Source organism: Meriones unguiculatus, chromosome 12 (assembly GCF_030254825.1).
Source record: "Meriones unguiculatus strain TT.TT164.6M chromosome 12, Bangor_MerUng_6.1, whole genome shotgun sequence".
Classification (NCBI taxonomy): Eukaryota; Metazoa; Chordata; class Mammalia; order Rodentia; family Muridae; genus Meriones; species Meriones unguiculatus.
Window position 1 is genome coordinate 64440087 of NC_083360.1, and position 19815 is coordinate 64459901.

Below are 19815 nucleotides of genomic sequence, written 5' to 3' on the forward strand. Positions count from 1 at the left end.
CTTTGATCCATTTAGACTTTGGTTTTGTGCAGGGTGATAAGTATGCATCTATTTTCATTTTTCTACTTGTAGACATCCAGTTAGGCCAGCACCATTGTTGAAGATGCTGTCTTTTTTTCCATTGAACAGTTTTGTCATCTTTGTCAAAAATCAGGTGTCCGTAAGTGTGGTTTATTTCTGGGTCTTCTATTTGGTTCCATTGATCCACCATTCTATTTCTATGCAAGTACCATATGGTCTTTATTACTGTTGCTTCATAGTACAGTTTGAGATCGGGGATGGAGATACCTCCAGAAGATCTTTGATTGTACAGGATTGTTTTGGCTATTCTGGGGGTTTTTTGTTTGTTTGTACATATGAAACTGAGAATTGTTCTTTCAAAATCTGTAAAAAAAAAAAGTGTTGGTATTTTGATGGGAATTGCATTGAATCTGTAGATTGCTTTTGGTACGATAGCTGTTTTCACTATGTTAATCCTTCTGATCCATGAGCATGGGATATCTTTCCATCTTCTGATATCTTCTTTACTTTCTTCAGAGACTTGAAGTTTTTTTTTTTTTTCATGCAGGTTTTTCACTTGCTTGATTAGAGTTACAACAAGCTACTTTATATTATTTGTGGCTATTGTGAAGGGTGTTATTTCCCTAAATTCTTTCTCAGCCCTTTTGTCTTTTGTATACAGGAAGGCTTCAGGGTTTTTGTTTTGTTTTGTTTTGTTTTTGTTTTTGTTTTTGTTTTTTGTTTTTTGTTTTTTTTTTGAGTTAATTTTGTATCCAGCCACTTTGCTGAAGATGTTTATCAGCTGAAGGATTCTCTGGGTTCACTCATGTATACTATCATAACATCTGCAAATAGTGATAGTTTTACTTCTTTCTTTCTGATTTATATCCTCTTTATCTCCTTTAGTTGTATTATTGCTCTAGCTATAACTGCAAAAGTACCATATTGAAGAGATGGGGAGAGAGAGGGGGAAGCCTTGCCTTGTCCCTGATTTCAGTGGGATTGATTTCAGTTTCTCTCCATTTAGTTTGCAGTTGGCTATAGGCCTGCTGTATAGTGCTTTTACTATGTTTAGGTATGTGCCTTGTATCCCTGAGCTCTACAAACTTTAAACATGAATGGGTGTTGGAATTTGTCAAATGCTTTTTCGGCCTCTAAGGAGCTGATCATGTGGGGTTTTTTTTTTTCTTTCAGTTTGTTTATGTGATGGATTACATTGATGGATTTTCATATGTTGAATCATCCCTGCATGCCTGGGATCAAGCCTACTTATTCATGATAGATGATATCTTTAATGTGTTTTTGGATTCCATTTGCAAGTATTTTTGCATCAATGTTCATAAGGGAGATTGGCCTGAAATTCTCTTTCTTTGTTGGGTCTTTGTGTGGTTTAGGTATCAACGTGACAGTGGCTTCATAGAATGAGGTTGGTAATCTTCCTTCTGTTTCCTTCTATTTTGTGGAATAGTTTGAAGAGCATTTTTTTTTGAATGGGGGACTTTTAATAACAGCTTCTATTTCCTTAGGGGACATAGGACTATTTAATTTATTTACCTGATCTTGATTAATCCTTGGTAAATAGAATTTACCAAGAAAATTGCCCATCTTACTTACATTTTCAAATTTTGTTTTGTCTAGGCTTTTTTAAGTTCCTTTTATTTTATTTATTTTTCTCTTTTTTATTAATTACAGTTTATTCACTTTGTATCCCCCTGTACCTCCCTCCCTTTTCCCCATTCTTGTCCCCTCAATTCTACCCTCCCTCCCTTTTCCCCACCCTTGTTCCTCTCCCAGTCCACTGATAAGGGAGGTCCTCCTCCCCTTCCTTCTGATCCTAGTCTATCAGGTCTCATCAGGAGTGGCTGCATTGTCTTCCTCTGTGGCCTGGTAAGGCTGCTCCCCCCTCAGGGGAAGGTGATCAAAGAGCAGGCCATTCAGTTCCTGTCAGAGACAGTCCCTGTCCCCATTACTATGGAACCCACATGGACACTGAACTGCCATGGGCTACCTCTGTGCAGGGGTTCCAGGCCATCTCCATGAGTGGTCATTGGCTGGGGTATCAGTCTCAGAAAAGACCCATGTGCCAGACATCTTGGATCTGTTGCTGTCCTTGTGGAGCTCCTGTCCTCTCCAGGTCTTACTATCTCCCACTTCTTTCATAAGATTCCTGTACTCTGCCCAAAGTTTGGCTATGAGTCTCTGCCTCGATAAAGCATTTCAGTAGGCTCCTGTCCTGTTCCCTGTCTTCTCCCTCTTCTCATGTCCATTCTCTTTGCCTTTCTGAATGGGGATTGAGCATCATAACCAGAGTCTTCCTTCTTAATTAGTTTCTTTAGGTATATAGATTTTAGTATGTTTATCCTATATTATATGTCTAATATCCACTTTTGAGTGAGAATATACCATGTGTGTCTTTCTGCTTCTGGGATACCTCACTCAGGATGATCTTTTCTAGTTCCCACCATTTACCTGCAAATTTCATGATTTCCTTGTTTTTTTATTTGCTGAGTAATATTCCATTGTGTAGATATACCACAATTTTTGTAGCCATTCCTCAACTGAGGGACCTCTGGGCTGTTCCCAGCTTCTGGCTATTATAAATAAAGCTGCTGTGAACGTGGTTGAACAAATGTCCTTGTTGTGTACTTGAGCATCTTTTAGATATATGCCTAGGAGTGGTATAGCTGGATCTTGAGGAAGCGCTATTCCTATTTGTCTGAGAAAGCACTAGATTGATTTCCAAAGTGATTGTACAAGTTTACATTCCCACCAGCAATGGAGTAGTGTTCCTCTTTCTCCATATCCTGTCCAGCATGTGTTGTCACTTGAGTTATTCATCTTAGCCATTCTGATGGGTGTAAGATGAAATCTCAGGGTCATTTTGATTTGCATTTTTCTGATGACTAAGGATGTTGAACATTTCTTTAAGTGTTTCTCTGCCATTCGATATTTCTCTGTTAAGAATTTTCTGTTTAGCTCTGTACCCAATTTTTTAATTGGATTACTTGATTTGTTGATGTTTAACTTCTTGAGTTCTTTATATATATTGGGTATTAGCCCTCTGTCAGATATAAGGTTGGTGAAGATCCTTTCCCAATCTGTAGGCAGTCGATTTGTTTTGATGTCAGTGTCCTTTGCTTTATGGAAGCTTTTCATTTTCATGAGGTCCCATTTATTGATTGTTGCTCTTAGAGCCTGTGCTGTTGGTGTTCTGTTCAAGAAGTTGTCTTCCTGTGCCAATGAGTACTAGTCTCCTCCCCACTTTTTCTTCTAACAGGTTTAGTGTGTCTGGTTTTCTATTGAGGTCTTTGATTCACATGGACTTTAGTTTTGTGCAGGGTGATAAATATTCATCTATTTTCATTTTTCTACATGTAGACATCCAGTTAGACCAGCACCATTTGTTGAAGATGCTATCTTTTTTCCATTGTATGGTTTTGGCATCTATGTAAAAATTAGGTGTACATAAGTGTGTGGGTTTATTTCTGGGTTCTGTTTCTGTGCCAGTATCATGCAGTTTTTATTGCTGTTGCTCTATAGTACAGCTTGAGATGAGGGATGGAGATACCTCCAGAAGGTCTTTTATTTCTAGAGGATTGTTTAAGCAATTCTGGATTTCTTGTTATTCCATATGAAGTTGAGAATTTTCCTTTCAAGGTCCGTAAAGAATTGTGTTAGTAATTTGATGGGAATTGCATTGAAATGTGTAGATTGCTTTTGGTAAGAGGGCCATTTTCACTATGTTAATCCTGCCAAGCCATGAGCATGGGATATCTTTCCATCTTCTGATATCTTCTTCTAATTAATCTTAGATTTTTTTTTTTTTTGCAGTGATTCTGAAACACAAACCTCTCAAAATTTGGGAACAATTATTGTGGAAACATCACAGAAAATAAGCCCTATAAAAGATGGTGGAGACCAGAAAGAAACTGACCAAACAGAAGAGAGCTGTGTTCAACAAAGAGAGATGCAGACATCCTCGCATGGCAAGGCCCTGAAGGTACGATCGATCTCCTCAGCTCTACACTAGCTCTACTCTTGTGTAATTTAAAGTGACACATTTTTTCACTTATTAGACTTGAATTCCTAAAAATTATGTCTTTTTGAAGGTAGACAGCAAAAATTCTCACCTTTGAATAATTTTAACATGATTTGCTATATTTGCAAAAATAAAATGGAAATAATCACTATGCTTATAAATCTTGATATTGTTATCTCCAACAAAGGAAATAATAAAGTGATAATAAATTCATTATTGTTTTTAAGAATATGAAAAATGACAAAGAAATGTGGGCTTCTGTTAGATTTCCCTGTCATAAAGCCGTTTATTCTTTCTATGCTCCTGCTACCTGACTGACAATAAATAGCTAGTTTCTACAGAAATTACTATTGGGATGGGAGGCAGGAAAATCAAGAGTACTAGGCCAGCCTCGCCTGATTTACATAGGAAGAGACCCTACGTGTTTGAAAATTTTTGTTGTTGCTATTTTTCTGCATATTACTTGACTGGCTGTTTTGCTTAGTTGTAATTATACATGTGAAGCCTAATGTGTTTGTAAATAGAAGAAACTGAAATTCTTGTTGACATGATAAGCATATATAGACCCTTTTGATTAAATCTACACATACTTTTATCAAAAAATAAATAACCAAATTTTACCATTGTGTTTGGAAAACATCAGAATTACCCACCAAATCCCTGGAATGACCATTATCTTGACTTTAATTCACTCCCTTAATTTCCTTTCTCATTTTACTTCCTTTCCAGTTATAATGAAGTTTTCTCCCTGTAGCTTTATGAAATAGGATAAAAAGCCTCTGATACCGCGCTTCTTTTGTTCACTACCTCTCAAAGTGCACTCATTTTCGGTCTCATGAATAGCATTTTCTTGTCTGAATATGCTGTAATTGTCATTCATACTGTTGGAATTTGAGAGGGTTTACTACAGATTTCCTGGAAATAATGTTGCAATGAATATTCTTGTACATTGTTTGCTTCATAAATGTGGACACTTCTGTACTAAAAGCTCAAACACGAATTACTGTGTCGTGGCTGGTGAGTTCCTGAGATTATAGTCAGTACCTTTTATTTTCTTTAGTACAGCACACTTCAGTGAACCCACCAGCAAGTTATGGATATCTAATCACTAGGTATGTAGGCTTTCCCATTTCAGCCATTCTGTGTGTTTTGAGGTTTACCACTAAGGGTTATTTTAGTTTTCTGTGATTGCCAAGATGTTGAGTCCTTTCTTTAGTATTTAGTATTACACTGTCCATTTTATAAGCAAATTATCTTATTTTCTTATCTGTAGGATATGCCAGGTATGGGATTTTGTTGATTAGATAGACGGATAGATAGATAGATAGACAGACAGACAGACAGGAGGGCAAAAGGCATATATATGTCATTTTTTCTACACGGTTTGCCCTCCTAAATGATGCTTTTTCAATAATATAGCATATACTAACATGGTTTAATTTATCAGTTTCCCCTTGTATAGATAGGAAGATAGACATAAACTAATACAAACTATGCTGAAATTTAAAAGAAAAGGAAAACACTAGATGGGTACCAGGCGTGGTGACACACGCTTTTAATCTCAGTACTGAGGGAGGCAGAAGCAGGTGGATTGCTTTGAGTTCAAGACCAACCTGGTCTACAAAGCAGGTCCAGGACAGCTAAGGCTTCACAGAGAAAGCCAGTCTCAGATAAAAACAAACAAAGAAAAAAAAAAAAAAAAAACACTAGATGGGAACCTTAGGACTTGGTGTTCAACATAATATTGAATTCTCTGAGTTGTCCCTTATATACTGGCTTACAGGGCACTGAGGTACCTGTAACCTCTAAACAATAATAATAAGGCGGTAAAAATCTCCAATTAAACCATTCTCTTTCCATCCAGAGGATGAAGAAAGAATTAGCCTAACAGGACAGAAAATGTTACATAATAACTCACCTGTATCAGCCAAACACCACATATGACTCCACTTCCACCTCCATTATTAAAAGCCTATTAGGTACCTAGACTTTCTGTCATTTACCTTTAAGGAGTTAGCTCCTCTTGCTGCTCTTCCTGATAATCTGGGTAAAGTATAAGAGGACCCACAGGGGAGAAAATGGTAATGACTCCATCTTCTTCATCACTGGAGACTATAGAGAAGTCCTGAACATCTGTCACCACCTGGCTTCCTTTCTACCAGGGTAGTTTCATGAGCCAAACAGAGAAGGGGACTTTCATTACCTCATACCTAACAAGCCCCCAAGCCTCCTCATGTTGTCATAGTTGGCCGGGTGAGAGCACTAACAAGGCTCTTTCTGTCTTCAAACTATAGCAGTGTCAGCAGAGGCCCATTGGAGAGCCTGAACTTCCACCCTACAAAGCAGTAATGATGTGCCCATCCTCAACTACAGTGTCTCTAGAGACTGGACTTTCATTCTCAACTTGTATAATTGATGTTGTGTCTCTTGTCTCTACAGTGTAATATGATAAGTCTGCTCAAACAAAATGCAAATAATATTTAGTCTTCACACACAGTACCCAAAATATTCAGGATACTCATCATAATAAGAACCAACGATACTTCAGCTTGTATAAGAAAAGTCAATCAACAAAAGACAAAAGCCTTACAGTAAATATGGAATTATATGATATATATGATATTCATTTTAAACCAATTGTCACTTTAATGACTAATTACTTTAATGAGTAATTATGGACAGGTTACAAGGTGAAAAAAGCAGAACATGTTAATTAAGAAAATAAAGCAAAGAATTAAAGCCATTGAAAGATCCAAATAAAAATTACAAAACAGAAAAAGACGGGTTTTTATTAGCCCCACAGAGGGCAACATAAATTCTCATTCCCCCAAATTGGTTCAGCTATAAAATGGGATGGTACTACAACCCCTCAGGTGGGCAGCAAGCTTTATTATCCGCATGATGAAATACTGAATATAGAAGTAAATCTGCTTAATTGTTTGCAACTGATCTTTGATTAATATAAAAAATATTTCAATTAAGGAAGGGTAGTCTTTTTGACAAATAGTGCAGGGTCAGTTGGCTATTCCTAAGCAAAAACAAGAATATATATCTAAACCTCACATGTTATGTATAAGTTATTTTAATGCATCACAGATTAAAGTGTGACATTTAGGTTATAGCACTCTTAGAAGGTAATGTAAGAGAAAATCTGCAGAACCTAGGTATTAATGAATGAAGAAATTTTAGACCTGATACGGAAACCAAGATTCATAATTCATATTATTATTAAAAGTAACTTTGGTGAGACACTAGACTAGAAAGAGTGGCTGGTGCCCAGTATCTAATAAGGGTTTCAAGTGTTGATTTATGTAAAGAACTCTCAAACTCTAACCATAAAAAATGTAGCAATCTGGGGCTAGAGAGATGGCTCAGTGGTTAACAGCAGTGTCTGCTCTTCCAAAGGCCCTGGTTTTAATTCCCAGAACCCACATGGCAGCTCACAACTGCCTGTAAAGCGGATTCCAAGGGATCTGACACCTACATACTAATGCACATAAAATAGAGTTAAATAAGTTATTTCAAAAAATATGTAGCAATCCAGACAAGAAGTGGGCAAGTCATGAACAAACAGTTCACCAAAAAAGATACTTTGGTGGCAAACAACTGCATAAAAAAAAATGTTCACCATCACTATCCTCTCAGGAAACTCAGGCTAGGATCGCAATAAGAATAAGACAGCTAAGTAAAAATAACGACAATGCTCAGCTGACAAAGATGCAGAAACCCTGGAGCACTGACTCTGTCAGTGTGATCATGAAGTGCAACAGTGTAGCATTCCAGACAATCATTTGATAGTTTCTGAAAAACTGTAACTACCACTTGTATCAAACTGAAACTACAACCCAAGTATCTCACTGTTAGGCACTAACTGGGGGTGGGGGTGTTTACCAGTTGTAGGGGACATAGGAAGTCTGACTGGCGCCTCGAAGCTACTGGAAAAAAGCACAGGACGAATGCCACACATGACATCCCATTTAGCTCCCCACGGCCAGGCTGGCTTGGATGGCAGAAAAGCCATGCGTCTGAAGCGTGAGATGATCTCCATGCCTTGGTCTCCCAGGTAGGAGCCATCTCTCCCAGCATGAGAGCAAGAAGAATATGTTATAATTATTATATTATAACTATTTCAGCTTAATTTCCAGTAGTTTCCCATGTCTGTATTTGAAGAGGATAAATATCCAAGCAAAGCACCCAGGCTCCCAGAGACTGCTTCATTAAATATCCATATTTTACTGTTGTTGTTCAGTTTGCTCCTACTATTTTAAATTGTCCTCAGGTTAAATTCTACTTTATTTGAATTGATTTTCTGTGTATATCTTTTATCTGATAGTTCAACTTTAAATTTATTACACATATTAAAATATAAATTCAGATTTATATCTGAGGTCTTTAATTAAGGAATCCATTATAGAATCTTGTTGTCTACACAGGTTTTAGCTTCTTCAATATACTTTAAGTGACACGTGAATTTCTTTGACAGTGTCATTGAGTATAACCAGTTTTTCTGGAACTTTCAAATTTAGGATATTTCTCATTATAAGAATACCAAGAAAATGACTCTGCAAAAGAAGAGTGGAAGTGTACAGAAGAGTTTATACACAGTGATTCCTGTCCGAGGTAAGAGTGTAATAAGAAATTAACCGTGTATTGATAAATGTAAGCGGATTTTATAAAATATGAGCAGTAGTATTTTTATTCAGTTAGCAGAGAAAAGAGCAAAAATACACCTGCTCAGAAGTCAAGCAGTAACACTATTTTACTACGAGAACGGATTACATCCTTGCAGCAACAGATTAGCTTGCTTCAGAATTCCAGGAAAGCCGCAGAGGTGTCAGCTAAGGAGTATAAGGAAGCAAATGAGAAGCTGCTCCATCAACAGCAGATATCCGATCAACGATTTCAGAACAGCAGACAGACAATAAAGGTAAGGAGAACTTTAAGACTCAATTATAATAGATACGTTGAATATATGTTTAGCATATGAATTTTATTTTACATGTAGTTTTAGTTCAAATTTGTGTTAGACATATGTACAAGTTTTTAAAAATCTGAGGAGTTAATCTAGATCCTATATCCTTAGGTTGTGCCTCACAATCCCACATGGAGTCATAGAACTGCTTGTGGGGACCACGATAAATTTGGTGACAGAAAAAGGTGTCTGAATGTGAACTCACCAAACATTAAAACCACAAGTATAACGGAACTGAGGCAGTTCTGGAAGCACTCACCTTTATTGCATTGTATGTCTTCATCCTATTATGGGTCTAACACCACGAACACTGCCTGAAACGAGTCAGCTTACACTCAAGGCTGTTGTGTGTCATGAACAGAAGTGTTCTTGCTGTACATATAGGCACTTTGCTCTTATGAAAACATGATGCTTTAATTTTAAAAAATCAAAGACTTTTAATTATTTTAATTATTACTATTTTTCTTTAGGTGGTCAGTTTCAAATTAGGATATTGATGAATTGTATTATGTTGGAATGTTTTATTTTTAATTGCTGTTTGGCTTGATTAGTAGAGTTTTGAAATTTTGTTAAATAAATTGTGAAGAGAATTCCCAAAATGAGCCTAAACATAATTCTTCCATTTCTACTACACATTTATATAGGGCACCAGGTGACAACTGACAATTATAAAATATGAATCAAATCTCAAAAACATCAAAAATGTGCTGCATCCTAACCTACTTTTTACTTTTTTGTGGATTCCCCATTGCCCAGTTTATCTGTAGTTCTGGGGGTGCAGGTATAAAACAGGCACACAATTCCAGACTTACAGTTATTATCAATCATACAGAAATTAATTTTCCAATGCTATTACTATTTGTTAAATATGAAAACAAGCCTGCATAGTAAAGTAATGGCTATGTTTACAAAAAGAAATAAGTCTTGAGCGGTTTTTTGATAAAGTGAGACGTGGGTACATTTTCAATAACAGGAAAATGATACAAACAAAATTAAAAGGTAAAAATTAATAAAAATACTGCTTTACAAAACAACGGAACTGTATGTAGGTGGCTGTCTTTAAGGCTCGCCTCCATGTATGAGGCTTACGTTGTGTGCTCTTCTGAGCAGACAATATATCAAGTTAAGAAAACTACCTCCTTTTTAAAAAATTTTCCGGACTTTTAATTATGAAGGTTTTGGTTTTGTTTGTTGTTGTTTGGAGGCAAGAGTCTCTCTGTGTGTGCCTGGAATTCACAGAGATCCTCCTGTCTCCTTCTCCAAACTGCTGAGGCTAAAGCTGCCTGCCACCACACCTCTAAGATTTTTCAGTTTAGTTGAATAATTCTTTGTCATCTCCTAAGATAATCATGGTCCACTTGCTCCTGTGTTTTATATAACTCTTTAATGGCTACCCTATTTGTAATGACATGTGACATTGCTGGATTTTATCTTCTCTCTTCCCTTTTTTCTTAATCTGCTAGTATCCAATTAATTTTAACTTTATTTTTTAAGAGATAGCTGTTGTTTCAATGTTTTTCAGATTTGTTTGTTTGTTTGTTTGTTTGTTTTTAGTACATTGCATTACTTTGTGCTTTTGTTGGCTTTGGGTTAATTCTATTTTTTCTTTTGACTATTTTTTTCATTTTTGAAACCAGGTCTCTGTATCAGGCTTCAAATGCATGATGGTCCTCCTTCCTCAGGCTCCACAGTCCTGGGATAGATTGTGTGATCCACAGTGTTAGCTCATTGCTCATCTTCTTGATCTTGTTATTCAGAATCATCTTTTCACTTGAACTGTATATTACTAGAGTTGGCACTTTCAACACTTAGTGCTACTAAAATATACAGATTATGTATTTTTCTGATATATGTCATTTTCATTAAGTTCTATTTATTTTCCAACTTTTAACTCTTGGATTATTGAGAAATATATTATTTAACTTCAAAGTGTTTGGAGACATTCCTCTGTCTTCTAACATAATTTTGTTTAAAATAATGATTTAATCATAAACAGACATTCAGTGGTTTTAACTGTGTTGAGGTTTGGTTATTGGTACAGAATAAAATTTATATTGAACATATTGTGGTCACATAAATGAAGCAGTGGATTATACTGTTGTTGAAAGAAATATGCTAAATGTGACACCTGAAACTTTTTTATTAATTTTTTTACATTAAATATATTTTCGCTTTGTATCACAGCTATAGCTCCCTCTCTCATTCCCTCACAATCCTACTTCCTCTCCTTCATATCCTCCCATTCTCCTCTCCTAGTCCATGGATAGGGGATGTCCTCTTCCCCTTCCATTTGACCCTAGCTTATCAGGTCTCATCAGGACTGGTTACAATGTCCTTTGCTGTGGCCTGGCAAGGCTGCCCCTCCCTCAGGGGAGAGGTGGTCAAAGAGACAGCCACTTAGTTCATGTCGGAAACAGTCCCTGTTCCCTTTACTAGGGTACCCACTTGGAGACTGAGATGCAATGGGCTACATCTGAGCAGGGGTTCTAGGTTACATCCATGAATGGGCCTTGGTTGGAGAATCAGTCTCAGAAAAGATCCCTGAGCCCAGATATTTTGGTTCTGTTTTTCTCTTTGTGAAGCTCCTGTCCCCTCCAGGTCTTACTAACTCCCCCTTCTTTCATATGATTCCTTGAACTCTACCCAAGGTTTGGTGATGAGTCTCAGCATCTGCTTTGATACAGTGCTAGGTAGAGTCTTTCAGAGGCCCTCTATGGTAGGTTCCTGTCCTGTTTCTTGTTTTTGACTGCTTCAAATGTCCATCCCATTTGTCTTTCTAAGTGAGGATTGATCACCTTACCCCAGAATCTCCTTGTTTAGCTTCTTTAGGTGTACAGATTTTAGTACGTTTATCCTATCATATGGGTCTAGTATCCACTTGTGAGTATATATCATGTGTGTCTTACTGCTTCTGGGATACCTCATTCAGAGTGATCTTTTCTAGATCCCAACATTTGCCTGCAAATTGCATGATTTCCATGTTTTTAATTGCTGAGTATTATTCCATTGTGGAAATGTAATACAATTTCCTTATCCGTTTCTCTGTTGAGAGACATCAGGGTTGTTTCCAGGTTCTGGCTATTACAAATAAAGCTGCTACAAACATGGTTGAACAAATGTCCTTGTTGTGTACTTGAGCATCTTTTGGATATATGCCTAGGAGTGGTATAGCTGGATCTTGAGGAAGCACTATTCCTAATTGTCTGAGAAAATGCCAGATTGATTTCCAAAGTGGTTGTACTAGTTTACATTTCCACCAGCAATGGAGGAGGGTTTCTCTTTCTCCACATCCTGTCCAGCATGTGTCCTCACTTGAGTTTTTCATCTTACCCATTCTGATGGATGTAAGATGAAATCTCAGGGTCATTGTGATTTGCATTCCCCTTATGATTAAGGACATGAAACATTTCTTTAAGTGTTTCTCTGCCATTTGATATTCCTCTATGGAGAATTCTCTGTTTAGCTCTGTACCCCATTTTTAATTGGATTACTTGATTTGTTGCTTTTTAACTTCTTGAGTTTTTTATATATTCTGGATATTAGCCCTCTGTCAGATACAGAGTTGGTGAAAATCCTTTCCCAGTCTATAGGCTGTTGTTTTGTTCTGACAAATATCCTTTGCTTTACCGAAGATTTTCAGTTTCATGGGTCCCGTTTATTGATTGTTGCTCTTAGAGCCTGTGCTGTTGGTGTTCTGTTCAGGAAGTTGTCTCCTGTGCCAATGAGTTCTAGGCTCTTCCCCACTGTTTCTTCTAACAGGTTTAGAGTATCTGGTTTTATGTTGAGGTCTTTGATCCACTTGGACTTTAGTTTTGTGCAAAGTGATAAATATGGATCTATTTTCATTTTTCTGCATGTAGACATCCAGTTAGACCATTTGTTGAAGATTCTGTCTTTTTTCCATTGGATGGTTTTGGCTTCATTGTCAGAAATCAAGTATTCATAGGTACATGGGTTTATTTCTGGGTTTTCTACTAGGTTTCATTGATCCTCCTTTCTGTTTCTATGCCAATATCATGCCATTTTTATTACTATTACTCTGTAGTACACCTTGAGATCAGGGATGGAGATACCTCCAGATGATCTGTTTTTGTACAAGATCGTTTTGGAAATTCTGGGTTTTTTGTTTCTCCATATGAATTAAGAATTTTTCTTTCAAAGTCTGTAAAGAATTGTGTTGGTACTTTGATGGGAATTGCATTGAATCTTTTGATTGATTTTGGGAGAATGGACATTTTCACTATGTTAATTCTACTGATCCATGAGCATGGGAGATCTTTCCATCTTCTGATATCTTCTTCAATTTCTGTCTTCAGAGACTGGATTTTTTTTTTCAAATAGGTCTTTCATTTGCTTTGAGTCACACCAAGGTACTTTATGTTATTAGTGGCTATTGCCAAGGGTGTTGTTTCCCGAATTTCTTTCTCGGCCCTTTTTTCTTTGGTGTACAGGAGGGCTTCTGATTTTTTTTTTTTTTAGTTAATTTTAAATCCAGCCACTTTGCTGAAGGAGGTCTCTGGTTGAATTTTTGGTGTCACATATATACTATCATATTATCTGTGAATAGTGATAATTTGACTTTCTTTCCGACTTGTATCCCTGATCTCCTTTAGTTGACTTATAGCTCTCACTAGGATTGAAGTTGAACTAGCACTATGTTGAAGAGATACAGAGAGAATGAGCAGACTTGCCTTGTCCCTGATTTCAGTGGGATTAATTTAAGTTTCTCTCCATTGAGTTTGATGTTGACTATAGGCTTGCTGTATATTTTCTGTACTATGTTTAAGTATGTGCTTGTATCCCTGATCGCTCCAAGACTTTAGACATGAATGGGTGTTATATTTTGTCAAATTATTTTTTGGCATCTAAGGAGATGATCATGTGGTTTTTTTCCTTCAGTTTGTTTATATGGTGGACTACATTGATAGATTTCCATATATTGAACCACCCCTGCGTGCCTGGGATGAAGCCTACTTGGTCATGGTGGATGATATATTTTATGTATTCTTGGATTCGGTTTGCAAGTGTTTGTTGTTTTTTTTTTTTTTTTGCTGAGCATTTTTGCATCAATGTTCATAAGTGAGATAGGTCTGAATTTCTCTTTTTTTGACGGGTCTTTGTGTGGTTTAGGTATCAAGGTGACTGTGGCTTCACAGAATGAATTTGGTAATTTTTCTTCTCTTTCTATTTTGTGGAACAGTTTGAAGAGAATTGAATTAGCTCTTCTCTGAAGGTCTGGTAGAATTCTGTGCTGAAGCCATCTGGCCCTGGGCTCTTTTTGCATGGGAGATAGTTGATGGCTGCCTCTATTTTCTTGGGGCATACAGGACTACTTAACTGATTTACCTGTTCTTGATTCAGCTTTGGTAAGTGGAATCTAATAAGAAAAATGTCCATTTCATTTAGGTTTTCAAATATTGTTGTACATAGGCTTTTGTAGTAAGCCTAATGATTGTTTGGATTTCTTCAGTGTGTGTTGTTATGTCCCTGTTTTTGTTTTAGATTTTGCTGATTTATAGTTTCTTGTAGTTAGTTTGGCTAAGGGTTTGTCTATCTTGTCAATTTTCTCAAAAAAAAAAAAAACAGCTCTTGGTTTCATTGATTCTTTGAATTGTTTTATTTGTTTCTAATTTATTGATTTCAGCCCTGAGTTTGATTATTTCCAGCCATCTACTCCTCTTGGGTGTGTCTGTTTTTTTTCTAGGGCTTTTAGGTAAGCTATTAAATTGCTTGTATTGAGATGTTAGAAATTTCTTCTTGAAGGCACTTAGTGCTATGAACTTTCCTCTTAGCACTGCTTTCATTGTGTCCCACAAGTTTGGGTATGTTGTTCCTTCGTTTTTATTGAATTCTAGGAAGTCTTTAATTTCATTCTATATTTCTTCCCTGACCCACTTGTCATTCAGTTGTTCTGTTTCTGTGTGTATGTAGGATTTTTGCTATTTCTGTTGTTGTTGAGATCCAGCTTTAGACCATGGTGGTCAGATAGTATGCAAGGAAGTATTTCAATCTTCTTGTATCTGTTGAGGCTTACTTTGTGACCAACTATATGATCTATTTTGGAGAAGGTTCCATGAGGTGCTGAAAAGAAGGTATACTCTTTTGAATATGGGTAAAAAGTTCTGTAGACATCTATTAGGTCCATTTGATTTAGGACCTCTGTAAGTGCCATTATTTCCCTGTTAGTTATGTCTGGATGATCTGTCCCTTGGTAAGAGTGGGGTATTGAAGTTTCCCACTATTACGGTCTTGGGACCAATATGTGATTTCTGCTTTAATAATGTTTTATTTACCAGTGTAGGTGCTCTTGTATTTGGGGCATTGATGATCAGATGTGGAATCTACTTCACTGAACAGATGTCTGAAGTAATGAATAAGTGTATATAGTGAGCTTCTCTTGAATCTGCATCTTTATTTTATTCATTTCATACTTACATACAGAACTTTGAGTCTAAATACTACTTTTTTTCTTCTAATATGCCCATTCACTTTTGTCCTCCACTTTTACAAATTACCCCTACACGTGTTGCGAGGGAGAATTCTTCAGTGGCCACGTTGGTCACATCCCAGCCTTGATTAAACATCCAGGGCCTACTTCAATCTTCCAAGTAATGGTCCTCAAGGGGAATTGGTAGATAGGGTAACTCAGAGGAGCATGAGAAGAAATCCTTAGAAACAGTGCACATATAAAAGAAATTTAACGTGAATGCTATGTTGTTTGCCCATACACCATGCCTTTCTCACTGCCTTTCTCCATGACTATTGGACAGTCATTTAGTTTATGCTTCCTTTAAGAGAATGAGTACTTTTTTTTGTTATAATTTTAAAAAGTATCTTTGAACATATTGTGCATAGAGTTTTGGTGCATACTTTATTCCAACTATATATTATATGTTGAACATAATCTCATCTCTATCCTCCTTTTCTAAATTTTAAAATGAATATATTGATTATGACACAGGGAATAAGTAAAGACAGTGGAATAGTGTTTAAGGTTTAAATATCACATGTGGATCCAGCTATTTAACTGAGGAGTACACCAGCTCTGAGAAAGTTAATTGACTCCCATGTTCTTCAGTCACAGAAACTAAAATAAACGATTCAACTTACATGGTTATTGTGGGTACTGAACAAAACAACAAACAGACCTTGACACAGAAGTTTTCATGTTATGGAGTTATAATTATTATTACAATATTAAACATGGAGCAGAATTTATCTGGGTATCAGAAAAGAAAACATGACTTCTCAGCTTCAAGAGTCTATTTGTTTTAAATCCCTTTTATTTAAACACAGTCTTGAGCTGTCCTCCTAATGTAATGAGCTTTTTTTTTTTTTTTTTTTTGTAATGAGCTTTTTTTTTTTTTCAACGCAGTTTATTCAGGAACATTGAACAATCCTCGGACCCCGGGGAAAGCCAGCCCACAGCTTAAATAGCCTCTGGGTAGCCAACCCAGGCGTGCCACGGGGGCAATGCAGATAGGTCCACATACATGGAAGCAAGCCAGATCCTCGGCCTTAGCCAAATGTGGAGTTGTTCCTGACAGAGAGCACTCACCATCGGGAAGGTGGAAGGCCATGCCCTGGTTACTCGCATGCCTCACTGGGTGCCTGTGCCCATTGATGCCCCTCACGCTATGACTCTCTTCAGACAGAAAAGGGATCTTGGAACTACAGCCACCATTGTTACTGCCATCTCATTGACGGCTGTTGGAGCTACCACCAGGGCATTAGCCATGAGTCATACTGGGCAGACTGCTCAGACCCTGAATAATCATTTAGCCAATGTAGCTCATGCCTTAGTTGTACATAAAGGAATTAATGCTCAACTAAAAGGAAGCTTGATGGTGTTCAATCAGAGGAGTGACCTCTTGCAGGAGCAAATTGAAACCCTATGGCAAATCGCTCAACCTGGCTGTCAATGAAAGTATGCTGGACTTTGTGTCACTAGCATACAACATGAGAATTTTTCCTGTGCTGCAAATCTGTCTAAACAATTTGTAATGAGCTTTTAACAGCACTTGACACTTTAGCCATGCAAAAGTATTACCTAATACTGTTTCTATGAAGAACACATATCATAAGATTTGATAAAATAGATCACCAACATAGACTTCTGGTAATGAGTAGTTTATGAAAGAGGATTCTTTACTATGGCAGAGTTTTGATGTGATGAAACAAAAGATTATGAAGACAGGTTGTTTGAGCAAAACAGAGTTAAGTAAATAAAACTACAGGAATAGAAACAGGTGCCCTCCCAGCTGAGAAAAAAAGAAATCCTATACGTTTAGGATAGAATTTTGAAGACTTCATTCATACACAAATAAGAAAGATCTGCCACTTAAAAACAGAAAAAGCTAAAATATACAAGAACAGTAAACATAATTTGCGATTTTTATAAATATGAACATAAAAAACAATCAAATACATAACAAGGTGAGGGCACTAAAGAACATAAAAACATGGGAAAGTGGTCCTATTTTTAAAGTGTTTATAACATAAAAAGTAAATAGTTCTTGTAAAATAGGATCAGACAACCACCTATAAAGCACAAAGAAATATGATTGTTTACTTCTCTTTTATCATCCAATACTGAAGCCTAGCCAAATGCTAACACAAGCAGCTGGCAGCACCTGAATCATATATATATATATTCAAATACTCATAAACCCATAAGGTAATTCTCATTGAAACTATTAAAAAAGTTATTTTATATGTATATGAGTGTGCTCTTGTGAGATTTAAGTACAACATGTTTATAGAGGCGCCTATGGAGGCCAGAGTGCAGCAGGCATGCAACTTCCTGGAGCTGGAATTACAAGCAGTTTTAAGCTACGTGGCATGAATGCTGGGAAACAAATTTTGGGGGGTGGGGTGGGTATTGCCTTATAGTTTTTTCTTTATTATTGTTGTTGCTGTTGTTTATTATAATTTCTTCACTTTGTATCCCGGCTGTAGCCCGCTCCCTCTTCTTCTCCCTCTATGTCCCTCCGCTAGTCCACTGATAGGGGAGGTCCTCCTCCAGTACTGTCTGACCCTAGCCTATCAGGTCTCTTCAGGACTGTCTGGATCCTCTTTCTCTGTGACCTAGTAAGGCTACCTCGCCAGGGAGAGGTGATCAAAGAGCAGTAAGCACAAGAATCCTTCTACTTTTCTAAGATGGCTTCTAGGTTTTTAATAAGTTTTGAGGGTAATATTGGTTAATTATGTTGCTTTTATATCTAATAGACTCCATGAGTTAAAAAATCATACACTAAACAAATTTGACAATTTTCACACACTTTAAGTGTGTGAAATTTTCACACACTTTCACACACTTTAAGTGTGTGAAATTTTCACACACTTTAAGTCTAAGTGAAGACATAGCCCATTTTTCAATGAATGTGTAAAGATTGATTTACTCTACTCTCTTTTTATTTTTTTTAATTTTATCTATTTATTTATTATAATTTATTCACTTTGTATCCTCATTTCAGCCCCCTCCCTTTTCTCCTCCCAGTCCCAACCACCCTCCCTCTTCTCCCCTATGCTCTTTCCCTAGTCCCCTGATAGGGGAGGACCTCCTCCCCTTCTATCTTACCCTAGCTTATCAGGTCTCATCAAGGTTGGCTGCATCATCTTCCTCTGTGGCCTGGCAAGACTCTACCCCACAGGAGGAGGTGATCAAGAGCCTGCCACTGAGTTCATGTCAGAGACAGCCCTGTACCCCTTACTAGGGAACACACTTGGAAACTGAGCAACCAATGGGCTTCATTTGAACAGGGGGTCTAGGTCCTCTCCATGCATGGTCCTTAGTTGGAGTATTGCTCTTTGCAGGCCACCCTGGGCCCAGGTATTTTGGCTCTTTGTTCTCCTTGTAGAGTTCTGATTTACTCTCTTGTTTAGTTCACAAAAAGGAGTTGGAGACATTGATATCATTTGAGAAGCACAATAAATGTTTGCCAAACCAGGTCATGAACATAGAGAGCTATGAAAGCATGGAAGTTTAGTATAATGTGAAGGTTGGTGAGCTCAGTCAGGCATTTTCACGGAGAAGGAAGCATATTGCATATACTGTTCCTCACAAACCCTACATGACCTATTTCAATTATTCAGGTCAGTTTTTTAGTCATTAGGCTTTTAATATTCTGAATCCAGATTTACATGATAACTTCAGGTTTTCTAAAGGAATTTATTTCATTATATTATTACTATGGATATCTAACTTGCCCCAGGATTATGGGTTCCAGAAAAAGGTATGTCAGTTATGGCAGTCTAAATGAGATTGGCTCCATAGACCATATATTTGAATAATGGTCCTTAGTTGGTAAAATTGTTTAGAAAGGATTAGGAGGTGTGACCTTTTTGGAGGGGGTGTGCCACTGGAGGTGGGTTTAAGGTTTCAAAAACCTGTGTCATTTTCAATTAACTCTCTGCCTAATGCATGTGGATCAAGATGTGAGCTCTCCTGCCCATGAGGCCTTTCCTGAAGTGGTTGATAACCAGTATCACTCTATGAGAGAAAACTGATTTTCCCTTTCCCTAGATGTATTGTAAATGTAACTCACTGTAAATGTGACTTATTCTGTCAACTCTTTCTTTGATTCATCACTTTGGTTGCCCATCAGTTAGACATCACTTTCAAACATGGGTGCTTTCTTTGCAAAATTAACCTTACCTTCATTTATTTTTAAAACTTTATTTATTTATATTGTATTAAGGAGTTTATCTTTCATGACAAAAAAAATCCACTTGGCTAATTACTTTAACAAGCTTAGGCACTGTGCTTTCACATAGTAAAGTTTGTACAACTCCTCTAATGCTA

General features: G+C 37.0%; 1 protein-coding gene across 4 annotated transcripts in view; it reads left to right on the forward strand.

Moving 5' to 3' along the window:
* Cntln (centlein) overlaps positions 1-19815 on the forward strand; it is a 284691-nt gene that overhangs the window by 200595 nt on the left and 64281 nt on the right. For all 4 annotated transcript variants that reach the window (XR_009585147.1, XM_060365802.1, XM_060365803.1 and 1 more), the window contains exons 16-18: positions 3832-4000; positions 8566-8659; positions 8743-8966. Coding sequence is in view for 3 of the 4 variants with exons in the window: in XM_060365802.1 (XP_060221785.1) it covers positions 3832-4000; positions 8566-8659; positions 8743-8966 (487 nt within the window). In the remaining variant the exon portion in view is untranslated. The remainder of the gene's footprint in view (positions 1-3831; positions 4001-8565; positions 8660-8742; positions 8967-19815) is intronic.